Source organism: Nesoenas mayeri (assembly GCF_963082525.1).
Source record: "Nesoenas mayeri genome assembly, chromosome: 3".
NCBI classification, from domain to species: Eukaryota; Metazoa; Chordata; class Aves; order Columbiformes; family Columbidae; genus Nesoenas; species Nesoenas mayeri.
The window spans coordinates 113,903,902-113,920,255 of record NC_137544.1 but is presented as its reverse complement, the minus strand read 5'-3'; the positions used below and the strand labels follow the sequence as shown (position 1 = coordinate 113,920,255).

Below are 16,354 nucleotides of genomic sequence, written 5' to 3'. Positions count from 1 at the left end.
AAGTAAATATATTTTAAAAAAAACAACAAACAAACTCACAACTTATTTTACCACTTCTGTACCAGAAGAATGAAGTATTTCCTTTTATTAATCAGATACTGGCACAAGCATTAAAAATCTGATATAAACAACTCTTCCTGTTATCTAAAAATATCTCACACGCGCGTGTTTTGTTACTGAACTTTCACCATCGCACACTAGGGAGTTACACAGCAACTTAAGCCTTCAAAAGCAGGACACCTATGCACACAAAAAGCAGGAGCATTGAAGGACAGGAGAGATAGTTTCTTGTTTGGTTTTCTGTTATATACTTCGGTGCTTTTCAGACTTTTCCTTACAGTGTGGAAGCAGGTACATGAAAAGACTAATTATACATTGATCTATGTAATTGAGACTAGATCGGTCTGCAATAGGTTGTTCTTGTATATTTGATAAAGTGGCTAATGGCAATGCCCTTAAGAAAAAAGTTCTCAATGTCCTTTTAATATCTGGGTTTGAGGATGGGGGAAAATTGAGGTGTCTAGTTTTGGATTTTTTATAGTTTTCTTATAGTTGATCCCCAGTTCCTCCTTCTCCTCTCCCTTGATCACTGTGTCTTATTAATATTCAAGATTTTGGTGAAAGACACACTGAAGGCAAATTTACAAAAATTACTGACGTAGCTTTCCTCCCTTTCAACTGCTGGAAGCAAAACTCCATCAGTTTCATCAGCATTTCCCTTCAATTCCCTTCCTCCCTCCTTCTCTGTCATCTTTTAGTGGGATGGAGAAAGAGAAGGAAACATGGTGGTGCCATCTTAAAAAAAAAGGCAGTCTACAGAGGAAAGGTGAAGAGTTTTACTATACCCCATTGCACTTATAATGGAAGTCCAATGAAGTATTAAAAGTAGCATTCCACAGAATCACAGAATGTCAGGGATTGGAAGGGACCTCGAAAGCTCATCCAGTCCAATCCCCCTGCCGGAGCAGGAACCCAGATGAGGTTACACAGGAAGGTGTCCAGGCAGGTTTGAATGTCTGCAGAGAAGGAGACTCCACAACCCCCCTGGGCAGCCTGTTCCAGTGTCTGTCACCCTCATTGAGAAGAACTTTCTTCTCAAATTTAAGTGGCACCTTTTGTGTTCCAGTTTGTACCCATTACCCCTTGTCCTATCATTGGTTGTCACTGAGAAGAGCCTGGCTCCATCCTCGTGACACTCACCCTTTAGATATCTGTAAACATTAATGAGGTCACCCCTCAGTCTCCTCTTCTCCAAGCTCAAGAGCCCCAGCTCCCTCAGCCTTTCCTCATAAGGGAGATGCTCCACTCCATCATCTTTGTTGCCCTACGCTGGACCCTCTCCAGCAGTTCCCTGTCCTTCTGGAACTGAGGGACCACAACTGGACACAATACTCCATGTGTGGTCTCACCAGGGCAGAGTAGAGGAGCAGGAGAACCTCTCTCAATCTACTAATCACCCATCTTCTAATACACCCCAAGATGCCATTGGCCTTCCTGGCCACAAGGGCACAGTGCTGGCTCATGGTCATCCTGTTGTCCACCAGGACCCCCAGGTCCCTTTCCCCTATACTGCTCTCTAATATGTAATTTCCCAACCTATACTGGAACCTGGGGTTGTTCCTGCCCAGATGCAGGACTCTACACTTGCCCTTGTTATATTTCCCTCAGCTTTTATACACAGTTTTACTCTCCCTTCAACTAAACTGAAAGGAACAACATTAAAAAAAAAAAATTAAGCAATCTACAAAAACTGGAAACAAAGTGTGGAAAGCCAGTTTTGGTTCTGAATGCAAAGCAGGGAAGTCTGATGTTCTAATCCAGGAGGGAAAAGGGAAAAGGGAAAAGGGAAAAGGGAAAAGGGAAAAGGGAAAAGGGAAAAGGGAAAAGGGAAAAGGGAAAAGGGAAAAGGGAAAAGGGAAAAGGGAAAAGGGAAAAGGGAAAAGGGAAAAGGGAAAAGGGAAAAGGGACGGCCGCACATCTATTTTGAAGCCAAACAAGAACTCCATTTCAAGAAGTCTTGTGAGTAACAACAATGCCAGAGCCTTGTTTTCAAGTCAGAAATTCTTCAAGGGTGTTTGGGGTTCTTTTGCTTGTTGTCGGTTTTGTGGGTTTGTTTGTTTCTTTGGTTTTGTTTTTTGCTTAGCTTGCAGATCAAATTATTCTTCATGCATTAGATTCAGACTTCAATTCTGTCATCGTCCCCCACAACAATAACAACTCACAGATGCAGATGGCAGCTCCCTGGCACATTAATTTGCAGACCAGGCAGGGCTAGGTCACAGAAAGCTACGACACAAGAACCACGCTCCTAGGGAGCAGAGAAAGGGTTAGAAAGTGAAAGAGTCTGTACTCACTGTCAACGTTGGTCCACAAGAAGCAGCACTGAGATTTCCATCCTGTGTCCTGATATTGAAGGGCAAACATCTGACACTTGATATATTGAGAACTGCTCAGCTTACAGGCTAAATAATATAACTATGCAATTACTTAATTGTATTACCTGGAAGCAACCCTTCAAACCAGCTGATGTGTGAACAGCCTTGATTTTATTTTATCCTAACTTTCAAAAAGAACCTTCGATATATTGTGATATAATATTAGCATGCGAAAACACACATCTTCCATTTCTATTTACTTTAAGACAAACCCACTTAATACATTTACTTAAAAATTATTCAAGTAGGCAGGCTAAAGAACTTGGCATCATTTATTGCATAGCACGTAGTTTTCTCAGGTTGCCAAAGAGAAATTGGAAGCCTGCTTCAAGTCTTCTGTTGCACGCAGAAGTTCACACTAAGCACAGTCAAACCTCTACATATCAACAAGAAGACCAGAGCTCACAAGCAAAAGTATGTGCACATTTCAAACCACAGACTCAGGACATACACAGAAATATCGACTACCAACAACCAGTGGAGGACTCTTAACCTACTCGCTCATTTGCTTTCAAAGTTCCTCCTACAGTTTTAAAACATATATACAAAAAAACAAAACAAACACACCAACACCCTGTTAAAATGTTTCTGGCCCTCACCAAAAAGGGAAATTTTCAGGATTCTTAGTTTTGGTGCTCCCCACACCTGAACTCAGAACAAATGGAGTCACATTACAAAGAATAAGAAGAGCTTATCCAGAGCCCTGTGAAGCAAGTGCCTTAAATTTAAAATAACTTCTAAATTACCTAAGAACAAATAAGGAAAAAAACTATGGCGTTTAACATATATATTGAAGTGAAATCTAAGACAAAGACAGAAGCAGTATTACTGCACTGAAAAATTACCTGCAACATTGCAAGCACAAATGCAAATAAAAAGCGAGATTTGACAGCGCACACTAGATCACACCTCACAGGCCTTATCTAGTTCTTTTCATCTTTATGAATATGATTTAAGATTCCTCAATAAACTGTTGCATTACTGAAACCATGTTTTAAGTGGATGTTTAACACTTCCCATTATCTAGTCTTGCAAATAAAAAGCAACAACAGCATACTACAAAGAACAGCACCAAAATAAGTACATTTAGCAATGAAATTATGCTAAACTTACCCTTCAGAAGAGAGATGCAGCATAGGGAAATGAAACAGGTATAAGAAACCATTGCTAGGGACACATTAAGACAAAACTACCTCCATCTGGGGAACAGTTATTAAAGTATGAGAAAAAGTAACACCTGTGGCTGAAAGCTTGTTAGGCTGCTGCAGTCCTCACAGATGTTCTTTTTCAATGTATACATGTGTGGTTTGCCTTGTCCTGTTTTCATTTAAACTGTGGAAGAAGGAGCTCTGCATATACACGGATGTTTTTAAGGGTGCGTGGTTAATAAACATTCCTGAAAACCTGACTGTAGTAAGCACATCATCAGTGTTCCAGAGGAAGGAAAACTGCTTGGTGTACGACAAGGCAAGTCAAATATGAACCTCTGAGGATCTTTATAGTAGATGATATCATGTGAGTCTTACACTAACTGAAGGTTATAAATATAGTCCTTATTCACAATGGTTTCTTCTGCTTTTAGTCTATGAAAAAAATTAATTGGTAAGTAAAAAATAAAAAAGGAACTGAAGTTGATGTAGTACTTGCCAAGTTTGTAGCAGTAGTGTGATTCAAATAGAAAGAGGGTGAAAACAGATGGAGGAAGCATGGTATATGAAGGTCTGCTCTTCTATTTTTCCTCTTTCGATTAATAGTTCCTTGTACTACGCCTGTTCCCTCTTCTCTTGTGTCAGTATTCAGGATATCTGCCTCTTCCCTTCCCTGCCTTCAGAGTAACTAAGATAGCCTCATTAGATGAGCATGGATTACAGTAGCTCTCGCCACCTTGTCTCAACTCCAAGCGACTGCACTGACTCAGTTCAAGGGCTGTGACAATTATCACTATCTCACACGCAGTTCCCAAGGCCACACAGCTGGTGGTATTCAGGTACCTACTCTGATTTTCAAAAGCACTGCTGTGAATTAGGAAGCTGAGTGTCTTTGAAAACTAGCCCCATAATAACCCTGGTCCTCAGTCCATCGCATGTGAAAAGCTCATCAGAGAGAAAGGTCTGTGATCCCCGATCCTAAAAGAAGAAAAGGCCGGGACTGGCACAAATGTATTGTTTTTCTTGTCAGACTTTGTCTGAATATGGACCAGAATGCATTCACCGTGGAATGTGGAGCTAACTATTGATGTCAAGAAACGCATGAGAATCTGACTACAAGAAAGTACAGTTTGTAGTCACTCCCACTACCAGTCTCAGGTGAATAAAACATTTATAGCAGGAAATGTAGGTAGGGTGGCACCAGACATACACTTCCAATCTTCCTATTTCCTCTAAGAAGCAGAGATGCCTACAAACCTCTGTGATGTCTCTTCAAAACAGCTACCTATGGGGTTAGAGACCCCATTGACAAAGTCTAGTACAAACGTCAGAGCTCTTCCCCAAATACACTCACTAGCATCATCTACCAGAGAAAACACCATTCAGAGGTGGGCAGCTGTACCCTTGACAGGGTGCAGGGAAAAATTACAAGGTCAAAGAGTAGTAAAACTTTTTAGTCTTATTAAAAATTGGGAGTTCCAACCTTTCTTTGCTAAGCTGGGCAAGTTTCTGTTGTTTGGTTGTGTGGAGTTTTTTTTCTATTTTCCTGTGCCAAAGGGTATTTTTGGGTTAGCCAGCTCTGAAAGCAAAAACAAACAGCAACCACAAAGCAATTATCAAGAAGGCGGGCTGAGCAAACGCTGTATCTTTTTGCCATAAGTCTTCCTTACTCAGAATGACAGAGCAGGCTGCAGCGATCCTGCCAGTTCGTGTGAGACACAGGAAACACCTGCCAGAAGCCGATTTCCTCTGGATGTCTTACATGGACATGACAATGCCACGTCTGCCAGCCTGCCCTGGCCAGCCTGTGTTTTCCTTCTGATAAGCAATGCTAAGGCAAAATACCTTCAGGCTCATTAGCTCAGATACAGGTATAACTAAGCAGAACTGAAGAGAAGCTTTAGCGCCAGATTTATTTTTACACTGAAGAGATCTGAATCAGGATTCTTAAGGATAAGGGACCCTACTAGATCTACAAACAGAATTTTAAAAGCTTTTAAGTTTATTTGCACACTCAGAAACATCAGTCTGCAACAGGAATGGTCTACACATAGGATTGGACATTAACTTTCAGCTCCTGCTTCAAGTTTAAGACTTGGAAGTTTGATACATACAGTCAGACAAAAAAAATAAGGATTGATTAGGTAAACTGACCCTGTCCAATAATGATGTTTATTGCAGCTACAGCAAGGATAAGGTTTCTCTTACATTACTAAGGCACAGAACCAAGGACTGAGTATGTTCCTGGAGGTTAAAAAAGAAAGACCTGAACAAAATCACTGCAATCAGTAGTTCAAGTAAGTAACTCATGGATCCTTTCCTTTCTCCTGCAAGATTCTTGATTCAAATGCAGGTCAAATACAGCAGTACACAACACCCTAGCAACTGCTTTGGAGACCTAAATGAAGGGAAACAATGGTCCTAGAGCAGACTCTTGTAGAGAAATTTAGCGAAGGCCAAAATCAGGTGATAAAGAAGTTGAACTGAGATTGCTTCACGTTTGAAATACCATGGGAAGAGACTTTTCCTGAAGCTCGTACTGCTGCCACGGAGTTGTACTTGCTTTCCACATGTTTCCATAGTTGTCTGCCTTCTTCCCTTCATTAACACTGAAGGATTATAAAGAAGTGGATCAGGTTTCCAAGTGAGTTGATTTCTTTCCTTAAATCCATGGCATTACTTGTGCAGGTGAACATGGCAGCAGAAAGATCACTGGCTGGTAAAGAAGAAAGTGTAAAGTTTGTCTTGGGAAGACTTTGAAATATCTGAAGATACTGAACCACAAGAGAGGCTGAATGGCAGGTAGTTCAGTTCCGCACTTACAGTCAGTGACATGACTCTGTCCTCTGTTAATGGTGAATTTTCATCAGCTTTGGCAGCAGAGAAAGGTGTAAGGTACAACCTGACCAAGGCAGACTGATTACTCTAAGCAGCACACACTAATATGGCATGTTCTATGCTATAATTTAGTAAAATATTACCATAACACAAGTGGAAAAATGTTAGTTTGTTAGTGCCCGGTATAGAATTAAAACTTACTACCTGCCCTCACCCCAAACCCACAAGCCCTAGGATGCTTTTCTGGATGATATTGCTTTCTCTCAGTGAAATGCTAAAATTCCTGGTTTGAGTAACTCATTTCAGTTGTTGGTCTTCTCACTGGCAGCTCATCTTCATTTTCCAGTCCTAGCAACTGCCTGAATTGCTTTGATCCACTCTGTACGTTCTGTGGATGAGGCTGCTTGTAAATAGTAGTGGATTTCATCTGCCGTGATGATTTCAAAGAGGATGTTGTCACCATCATACTTCTTGGCTACAAGGAAGAAATAAGGAAGTCAGCTATGAGAGAATGAAGTCTTGTATTTACAATGTTTCTTTCTTTCCACACTGTAAGGGGATTTCCTTCCTTTCTACAGCTGTGCATGAATATATATGCCCTTTCAAATATACTGCAAGATCGTGTCTGTGAGATAGGTCTCTGTCTTAGAGAACCGCCCAGGGATTCACCTTGAAGAGTCTCTGGTTAACTGGTCTCCAATCACAGAAGGATCTGCAGCTCTGCAGGGAGTACATATTCCCCAAATCCTTCTGTGCCTTGCCAGCTACAAGCACAAGACATTTAAGTTCATGCCAGACCCAAAAATTTCTATTGCTTATCTGCCAGCACAGACTACGGAGGTGCTGAGAATCCAACAGACTTTCTTGCTTAGTATGACAGTCTGTCTCTCATGGAAAGGAGAATTCATGCAATGAGTGTTTCTTGTACCTTGCAGCAACGTTTAACCATTGCCGTTCATCTAGTTTAGGGAGGGAACAGAATGTGAACAGTAATAATTTGTAGGCATAACCATTTCTAATGTAAACCTAAATCTGTCAACTAAAAGGAGTGAACTCGGCTTAACTTTGTCTAAGGGCAGTTATCCTAACGTGGTGATGGTGTCATCCTTTTGACAGGTCTTCTCTAAACAACAGACAAAATACAAGGTTCCCTGTTGCTGCCTTTCCCACAGCATCCTCTCCACTAATTAAGACAGCAATAGAGAGACTAGTTACATAGATTGCTTTTGAGTAAAAACCACTGTGATTTCAGGTGGATTGAAAGAATGCACCACAAACTTATTACACAGCTCATTCAGTATAGTTTCTTACAGTCTGGCATATCTTCCACCGCTGTCACCACACAGCCTCTCAAGTGAATTGCTCCCAGTGGTTCTTCTCCCTGGTGAGGACAGGAAATCAAAAAGAAATGCAACACTTCTGAAACTGTTCACAGTTAATATCTGCCTACAACTCCAGAATGGAAACAAAAGCACTTGCTGACTTAGTCTGTCACCTGAGAAACCAGGGGAACCTCGGTCTGTGTGTGATATGGAGGGTGGGGAAAAGTGGTAGGGGGAAGACCTACAAGTAAATAGGAAATCTCTTTTGGGATTTGGAATTCAGGATCTGCAGAGTATTTAGCATGTCCTGAATAGAGGTACAAGAAGAATATAAGCCTTGTGCCAAATACAAGTTTTCTTTTGATGTCACAGTGAATAGACAAAAAGATTAGTTAGAAAAATAGTAGATCTTAGATCTGCAGTCTTACCAAGCAGTAAAAGCAGCTACCCTGTTTCCCCGAAAATAAGCCCTAGCATGATTTTTCAGGATTTTTGAGGATGCTCAAAATATAAGCCCTATTCAAAAAATAAGCCCTCGTTACAGTTCGTTTTAAAAAGTCAATTTAAATAGCATTCAGGCAGCTATGCCTATACACGTAAAAAAGTAAGCATCTTTCAGAGCAAAAATTGTATAAGACCCTGTCTTATTTTCAGGGAAACAGGGTTTATCCTTATTTACAATTTGGCCTCTTGTGCACTTGAGGACTGTGATAGTCAAAGAACGGGTGAAGATGCATTCTTGTTGGCCTAAGTTTCAAAGAAGCAGCCCCTGTAAGCTGACACGTCTCAGCCCTTTGGGAGGGGACGCCAGGAACAGGAAAGGCAAACTGGAAACAGGGAGGTCAGAAACTCCTCAGTGTTGATCCTCCAGTGTCTAAGCTGCCTCTGCCAAGCAGAACAGGCACAGCATGAAGCATCTGTGACCCACCACACAACAGCACTGCTCCTGCAGCAGTGCAGGGCGAAATAAAACCTGTGGGCTGAATCTACCTAAATGGCAGCTTTTTGGGGGCAGGTTTTGTCCATGGCAATGGCCCCTTCCTTTCTTAGGGCTGGGTTTGGCCTGTTAGAATTACACAAGAAATGGAACTCAGCCTGACACAGAAAATACCCCAATTGTAATCTGCAACATGAATACCCCTATTAAAATCTGCAACATGACTGTATTGTATTTATCTGCACTTATGACCTACTTCATTCTAATCAAGTGAGAGCTGCATTAATTCTAATTAATCAGATAGGAGGTAAGAACACAGTTCAGTGCTGCCTGTTCCCAGCTTTGGGTGGCACTTGCCACCCTGACTTGGCAAACCAGAAACCATCCTCCACTCTGCTCTTCCCAAGGGTGGCCAGACACAGTGAGCACAAACAGCTCCACTGTCTTGCTTGGTCTTCCCCATAACACGTTCCCATGAAAATACTCCACTCAGATATTGGTACAGCTTTAAAACAAACAGGGAAATAAACCAAAGTAGACCAAACAGCTCTTACTCCAGCAGGATCATAGTAATGAAGATATGCAGGGTCGTCTCTTAAAACAAACTTTCTCACTTTCCAGTTCTTCCTCCGATGTCCCTAGGAAAATCCAAAACCAGGAATGTCATGAACTGTTTTGCCTGCAAGTGCTTACAGTCAGCTTACCCACACATGCGAGAACAGATAAATATAAAAAGCTGAATATTTTGGACAAGAAATATTAACTGGAGCAGGATTTGAACCTCGCCTGCATCCCACCATTTCCCACAACGATTGGGCTATCACAGTGGTTTCTCTCTGTTTTGTTTTGGGTTTTTTTTGTACAAAGGAGAACAGCTTCAACATGGGAGATTCCCCTAAACACGCCTCATAGTTTGGTAGCTATGACATTCCCATGAGGTCTGTGAGAACTGGGTTTAAATGCTTGACAGAAAACATGGCTGCAAAATGCCTTACAGGAAGGTACCCTGAACTATTGGCAAGAATGAGCTGAAGGTTCTTCTCCCCTGCAAAGACAACAACAACAGAAAAGGTTTAGCTGGCTTAGGCACTCAGGAGAGGATTCATGGCTGAGAAGCTCAAGCAGAAATAACATCACCTTCTAACACAGATGTAGATGCCTCATCTCCTGTTTTCAAGACTGAAATGATGGGTGGGGAAAATCTAGATCTGCTGAAAGCATGCTCAAGCAGAAGCAGTGACACTTCCAGGCAATGATCCACAGTCCACTGAGGGTGATCAAATCCAGCCTAATGCTAGTGGGAGACTGTCATGAATCACTTCCTCTCACAATTTCAAAATATTAGTTTCTCAATGAGCTACGCCGTTTGCAAAGAAGCTCTTACTAAGTAGGTGAAGGTGAATATGACAGGGTAAAAGTCAGCAGAAAGACACAGATTTGATTTCTTCCATTGCTTCTGAGTAATGTGATTGAGCAAGAGATAAAAGTGAGCACCATCAAAAAGGTTTTAGGCTCCCAAGGGATGTTTTAACAGTGAAGGTTCTGACTTGATATTAGGAAATATTTCTTTACAGAAAGGGTGGTCAAACACTAGAACAGGCTTCCTAGAGATGTGGTCAGTGCCTCATGTCCGTCAGTGTTTAAGAGCCATTTGCCCTTCATAACATGCTTTAACCCCTGGTCAGCCCTGAAGAAATCAGGCAGTTGGACGAGATGATTGTTGTAGGTTCCTTCCAACTGGACTATTCTGTTCATTGAATAATCCTGGTTTTGCCTTCAGTTCGCTAATAGCTGTTTGCAATGGCCTTAGAAGGTAAGGATCTTATCAGGACATTCACCATACTGCTTAATGTTTTGCTGGAAAGGAAGGTATGCTGTTATCTTCCATCTTAGAGATGGGATGGGATCACATGCTAGTGACTGAAAGGTCTCCTTTGCTCAGGTATGCTGAGAAAACATATGAAAACTGGCAACTGACTCCAGTTGTATGTCTAGAGGGACACTGGATTGGCAGCCTTTTCACCCGAGTTTAGCTCTGCATCGTACCGATGACTTTGTCACATCTCCTGCTTTAGCACTCTTTCCTAATTAAAACTGTCAACTGGCTTATTTTGTAATAAGAGCAGTAAATGTTGCAGCATTGGGCAAATGCTCTGCTGCCATGCTGCAGCAAGCATTCTTTGTGCAAAGGCAAGGGGAACAGAGATGAAACCTGTCAAGTGTGCAGATGGCATAAGCTCGTTTCTCTCTTCCCTAAAGCTTTTAGGTGTTAAAGAGTAATCTTGTATCCAAGCAACATTCTCCCAGGGACAGGATGGAACATGTGCAACACTGACCTGTTTCAGCAGACATCCTTGTTTGACTATTATGCCTCTGAATTCTTCTTTCAGGACCACATCATCATCACTAGAATTTCCCTCGCAGAAAAACCCACTGTCTGGCTGCATGACCACAAGAGAAAACTCAGAAGTTACACAGCTGCTGCATCATTATGTACACATACAAATCTGGCTTCTCTTTGGCTTCCCTCCACCCCGCTTTCTGACACCTCAAAAAAATTAACCCTTTTACTGGAAAAATCTCCTGGTGAAGTTGAGGAGCTCTCCAAGTCACCATGGAAGCATTTCAGTATGAGGCAGGACTACACCAGTGTGTCTCAGGGCATCTGAAGAGAGCTGGAGCATCTGTATGTATCTCAGTGCCTCTATTCTTGGCATCACATTTCCTCCATGAAGGACAGGCTGTCTCAACACCTTAATGTCACAGGCTTTTAAATGCACAGGCAGCAGTTCATAGCAAGCAATGCTGGCACAGCCAATACAGTCCAGGCTGACCATGCCTGCACCCAACACAACCTTCCTATTCCTCCACAAGGCATCTAGAATTCAGGAAGAAGAAATGCTCTGTCTAGGCTGTCCTCTGTAACAAGAACTGGCCCTATTTTTTTTTAATTTGCAATTTTTCTCTAGCTGCGATATGTGCACTGAGCATGGGATGCTTCAGGATCCATGCGTCACATCCATTCCTTACCAGATAAATTGCAATGCTACTTACGGAAACCTTACATTGTTCAAACTATGTAAATGAAGGCAATTGTTCATACGGCTTACGGTAAACCTCTGTGCTGCCTACATGTATGATAGCAAGTCAGACATCGACCTGCTGTGGCCTCCTCACACCACGTTGGTATTGAATCAAACTAGAAACATGGAGAAGGGTCCCAGGTAGCCAGGAACAGTGATGGCCACAAAGCTGCCTTCACCAGCAGTGTCTCTTCTTCCACTGCTACAAAGGTAAAGTCTCCCTACCGGGGACACATGCTAGGAAAACAAATTAATGGGAGATTGATTTTGCTGAAGTCGAGTGATTCTATGTGGTAAATATACACAGAATTGTAATATTTAAGCATTTTACATGACAGAAGGCGTACTTTTTTGTTAGCATAAGTTCATGAGCCAAACATCTTTAAAACAATATTCGACAGTGATTGTGATATTGCAAGTTCTTCAATTCACAGAATATGAAGCAGACTGAAAAGACTGGGTAGGGTACCCAGGACATGTATTATTGGGGGATATTAAGAACTTTTGCTTCTTCGCTCACAGGTAAGTGGGGGGCGGGGGCAGCGTGCACGTACACATGCACTGAGTCTGATCTGATGGCTCTGCACACAAATGGGTTTGTAACTTGTGGCACTCTGAAAGCCCCATGATAATGAGTTACTCTCTTCCCTTCTACTGAATCATCAGGGGAACTGATGGCTAAATTCTGGTCACTGGTGAAATTACCAGGAACAAAATCTACATTAAAAAAAAGAACCCAGCTTGATCTCAGCACTCTATATGCACTAAGAAGGGTGCCAGAACTAAAAATGTCCTGCTTACAAATATTAAAGTGAGCTAATTCATTCTGAGTAGAGAAAGACAATTAACAAGGGTCTCTCCATTTCTGTACAATGTTCCTCCAGGACTTAAGAAATCCAATAAGAAGCCTGAGAAAAGCAGAGCATCAGTAAGTCTGATATAATAAAAACCACCAGAATGCAACACTCACAAAGTAATAGTAGGCATCACTGAGATCTAAGAAGGGGGTGTCCGACAGGCCCTCAGCGGCAGCCTTGGATGTATCCCCCGCAGGCTGCAGGTAGCCTTCACTCAAGAGGGAAGAGGCAAGCATGAGTCCTTCTTTGCGATTTCGGATGGAATTGCTGGACACCAGCCAGTCAATCACAGAGGTGCCTGGTTACAAAGGAACAAACAGTGTCAGCCACAAACTGAGACAGACACGAAGCAGACTAAAAATATACAGGCAACAAGCCTACTCCATCTATTCACCAATCTCCTGGAAGATGTCCTTGCTAAAAACACAGAGAGCTTATCTAGTCCGGTGCCTGGGTCATCCAGTGAGGTACAACCGATCCAACTGACAGCAGGGGCCAGTACAGCTCCTGAACACCGTATCTGAGCTGGGAGGGGATGCAGGGCTGAACTGGGAGGCCACAGGGACTGGGGAAGTACAAAGGACAGCCAAGCCTTGAAGAAGGCTGGCTTCCAGGCTATCTTACTGACACAGTGCTGTCGAAACAGGGTGACTTTCAACTATAGCACCCACAGACTTGACTTGGAGCAGGACAGGACAGGAGCTGATGGTTTTAAACTAGAAGAGGGGAGATCCAGGCTAGACACAAGGATGAAATTTTTTACAGTGAGGGTGGTGAAACACTGTCCCAGGTTGCCCAGAGAGGTGGTGGATGCCCCATCCCTGGAGACATCCCAGGCCAGGCTGGACGGGGCTCTGAGCAACCTGAGCTGGTGAAGATGTCCCTGCTCATGGCAGGAGTGGCACTGGATGAGCTTTAAAGGTCCCTTCTAAGCCAAACTATTCTTTGATTCTATGAATTACAATGTGACAGAATTTGTTAATAAAAATTCAGAATGCAGTAATTCTTCTGGAATCAAGTGTTTCATGAAACTTTCTACAAAGATCTACTTCAATCTTTCTGGCACTGGTTACAATTTCTTCCTCCTCCCTTGCTTACCATGGCTATAACTGAATGCTTTTCAAGCTCCTTGAGCACCTCCTGTGTTGGTCAAGAAGACATCTGCCAGGTTTTCTTCTCAAACTTCTCTGTGCTCTACAGAGCTTAGAGCTGTTTTATCTATCTTTAGCCTCTCATCCCTGTGCTCCCTTTATTGTATGGAAAAGAGAGACAAGAGCTCCTTACCTGTAAAGCAGTGATTGAACACCTTTTTATCTTTTTCCAGCTTCAACTCTTTTATTCCCTTTTCAGGATCTTTCATTGAGAGGTACAAAGCACTGTCCATAAAAAGAACCACAGAAACTGTTAGCAAATAAAAAGCTTTAGCCAATTCGTACAATAATATCATTGTCATTCATGGGGTCTTCAACTTCTGCTGACATATTGTCCTGCAGAGCTATAGCATGGTTTAATCTCCTGAAAAATTTGTGTTGCAAAGCATGAAGGCCTCACTACATGTCTGTCAGGGCTGCAGGAGCAGAGGGGCGAGTGCACAGATGTCTCACCACACCCCCATATTTTGAGAATGGAACAACTTGTGGTGACTGTAAGTGTGAACAGAGCAACACCCGCTGCTGAGGCACCATCGCAGGGCCCCACAGCCTCCGTGCCAACAGGGGAGCTCACTGCTTTGTGCTGCATTTCCCCAGAGGTCCCTGGCTGAGCAGAAAACCTGTCACTGCGACATCTCCAAAGCCTGGATGCTCTCAGAGGCCTTAAGGAACTTCAGTGACTCGGGTCTGACTTCCTTCCTCCCACCTGCTTTTTACTTGCTCAGAACTCTAATTCCCTGCAGCTCTGGAATGACAAGAAGGACAAATATTAAATTTCACAGGCTAAGTCCTTTGGCCTGTTAATCAGGGTGATCCTCTGCTGAAGCCTGTGAAGTCAGATTTAGTTGGATCTTGGCCCTGTGCAGTTTTAGTGTCTTGTAAGGAGCACTGCAGTCTCATTTGTGTCTTGGTATTTACTGCATAGAGGCAAAAAATGTCCTTAATTTTTCAAAGCGCTGACAAGCAGATGGCTTCCTGTGTGTGCCCTTTATCTCTTCTTCTCCCTTTCCCAATTACAAGTTCTCTGGCAGGCACCACTCTCCCCTCGCCATGCAAAAATTAGGCTAACATCAGTATTTCTCAGGAAAGCAAACAAAAGGTTTTAAATATTTTTGTAACGAATTATATACTGTATAAAAATGCCTCTCCTGGAAGAAGCACGCCTTGGCTGTGGTCTCCTTTTGCGCTGCAGTGTGCTCAATAATCTCCTTATCAGCAAAATCCTTTGATAAATAAGCATGTTTTGGTAACAGGTGATGTATTAAAAATGTTCTTCCCTGTTCTCCTCACTAGCTCGTTTCTGCCACAATGAAAATGTTAGTCATACAGAAAGGATTCTGAGGAAGACTAGAGAGGTAGCATGGACAGAGCAGAATGAGCTCACATATCTGTCACGCTGCCTGCAGACAGAAGTAAATGAGGGAGCAGAGCTACGATAACAAACCTCAGGTTGATTGTTTCAGGCAGTCTGATAGACTTTCTCGTGGATTTTCTGGCAAACCTTTGGCCTCCCTCTACGCAGTGAATTGCCTTCTTGATATCCCGTACCCAGGCATCTCTCTCCTCCAGGTAGGCAGCTTGAAAAAAGTGATCCTGCTGCTTGGCCGCAGTGAGCTTGAAGACAAACTAGAAGATAAATGATGATTTTTTTAAAAAGTTACTTCAGTGTAGCCAGATGGGCACAATTAACATAGTACCACCACGACACACAGCCTGCCTCTGCCTAAGGGACTTTCAGAACTGCCTTAGAGCCACAATTAAACTAAAGAAGGTCCTGAAGAAAAGCATGAACAGGCAGTGCAGGTAACTGACTCCTTTTGTTATTTCCCTGTGAGTGATCCTGACATTATCAGAACAGCCAAAGTGATGAGCACCGATATAGCTGCTGATTTTAATTTTTGCGGAGAAGTTCACCACGGCTGAAAGGCTGAAGTGCCCAGTCCTTGCAGGCTTACAGTGGGTGTAAATTTGTCTTAACGTTGATATAGATGTGGTTTGCCTAAACTAGGAAAAAAACCCCGTGCATCATGTTGCTCAGCTACTGATTCACAAGGGAAAAAAAGGTCACAGTCACACTGGAGAGCAGCTGAACACATCTGTAGCCTAGCAAACCTTTAAGGGGTTGGTAGGGAGAGGATACATCCAACCCTTGGCTACACCTGATGATCACTACCTATCTAAACAGTAGAAAGACTCTACTTCCCAAAAATAAGAAAGATCTTTTAAAGGTAGTTCTAAGCAGAAAAAGAAATAGCACCAACCTGAAAACAAAACCAAAAAAACACACAAAAAAACCCAACCATAAAGTTCACACTCCTTGATCTTGTTTTCATCCAGCGATCTTTTGGGTGAAAAATATGGATCTAATTACTGGGTGAAGAAGGTTTCCACTTCCTCTAAAATACAGTTCCCCATAAGTGGAACTGTAAGTTGTTCTGTATTAGAACAAATCAACAGGTTCTGACTCAAAAGGCATCTAAAAATGACGGGTTACTCAGCAAGCAAACAGCATGGCTTTATAAGGGCAAGCAGAGACTTCTGTCAAAGAGTAGAAAGTGGTCAATCTACAGCAATTAACTCAAG

General features: G+C 42.5%; 1 protein-coding gene across 3 annotated transcripts in view; it reads right to left on the bottom strand.

Moving 5' to 3' along the window:
- Positions 1 to 5,367: 5,367 nt before the first annotated feature.
- PLEK (pleckstrin) overlaps positions 5,368 to 16,354 on the bottom strand; it is a 60,582-nt gene continuing 49,595 nt past the window's right edge. For all 3 annotated transcript variants that reach the window (XM_080342671.1, XM_080342672.1, XM_080342670.1), the window contains 7 exons: positions 15,216 to 15,397; positions 13,905 to 13,996; positions 12,734 to 12,918; positions 11,017 to 11,121; positions 9,235 to 9,318; positions 7,733 to 7,802; positions 5,368 to 6,896 (listed from right to left, as the gene is read on the bottom strand). In XM_080342671.1, the coding sequence (XP_080198797.1) occupies positions 6,757 to 6,896; positions 7,733 to 7,802; positions 9,235 to 9,318; positions 11,017 to 11,121; positions 12,734 to 12,918; positions 13,905 to 13,996; positions 15,216 to 15,397 (858 nt within the window). In that variant the 3' untranslated portion in view covers positions 5,368 to 6,756. The remainder of the gene's footprint in view (positions 6,897 to 7,732; positions 7,803 to 9,234; positions 9,319 to 11,016; positions 11,122 to 12,733; positions 12,919 to 13,904; positions 13,997 to 15,215; positions 15,398 to 16,354) is intronic.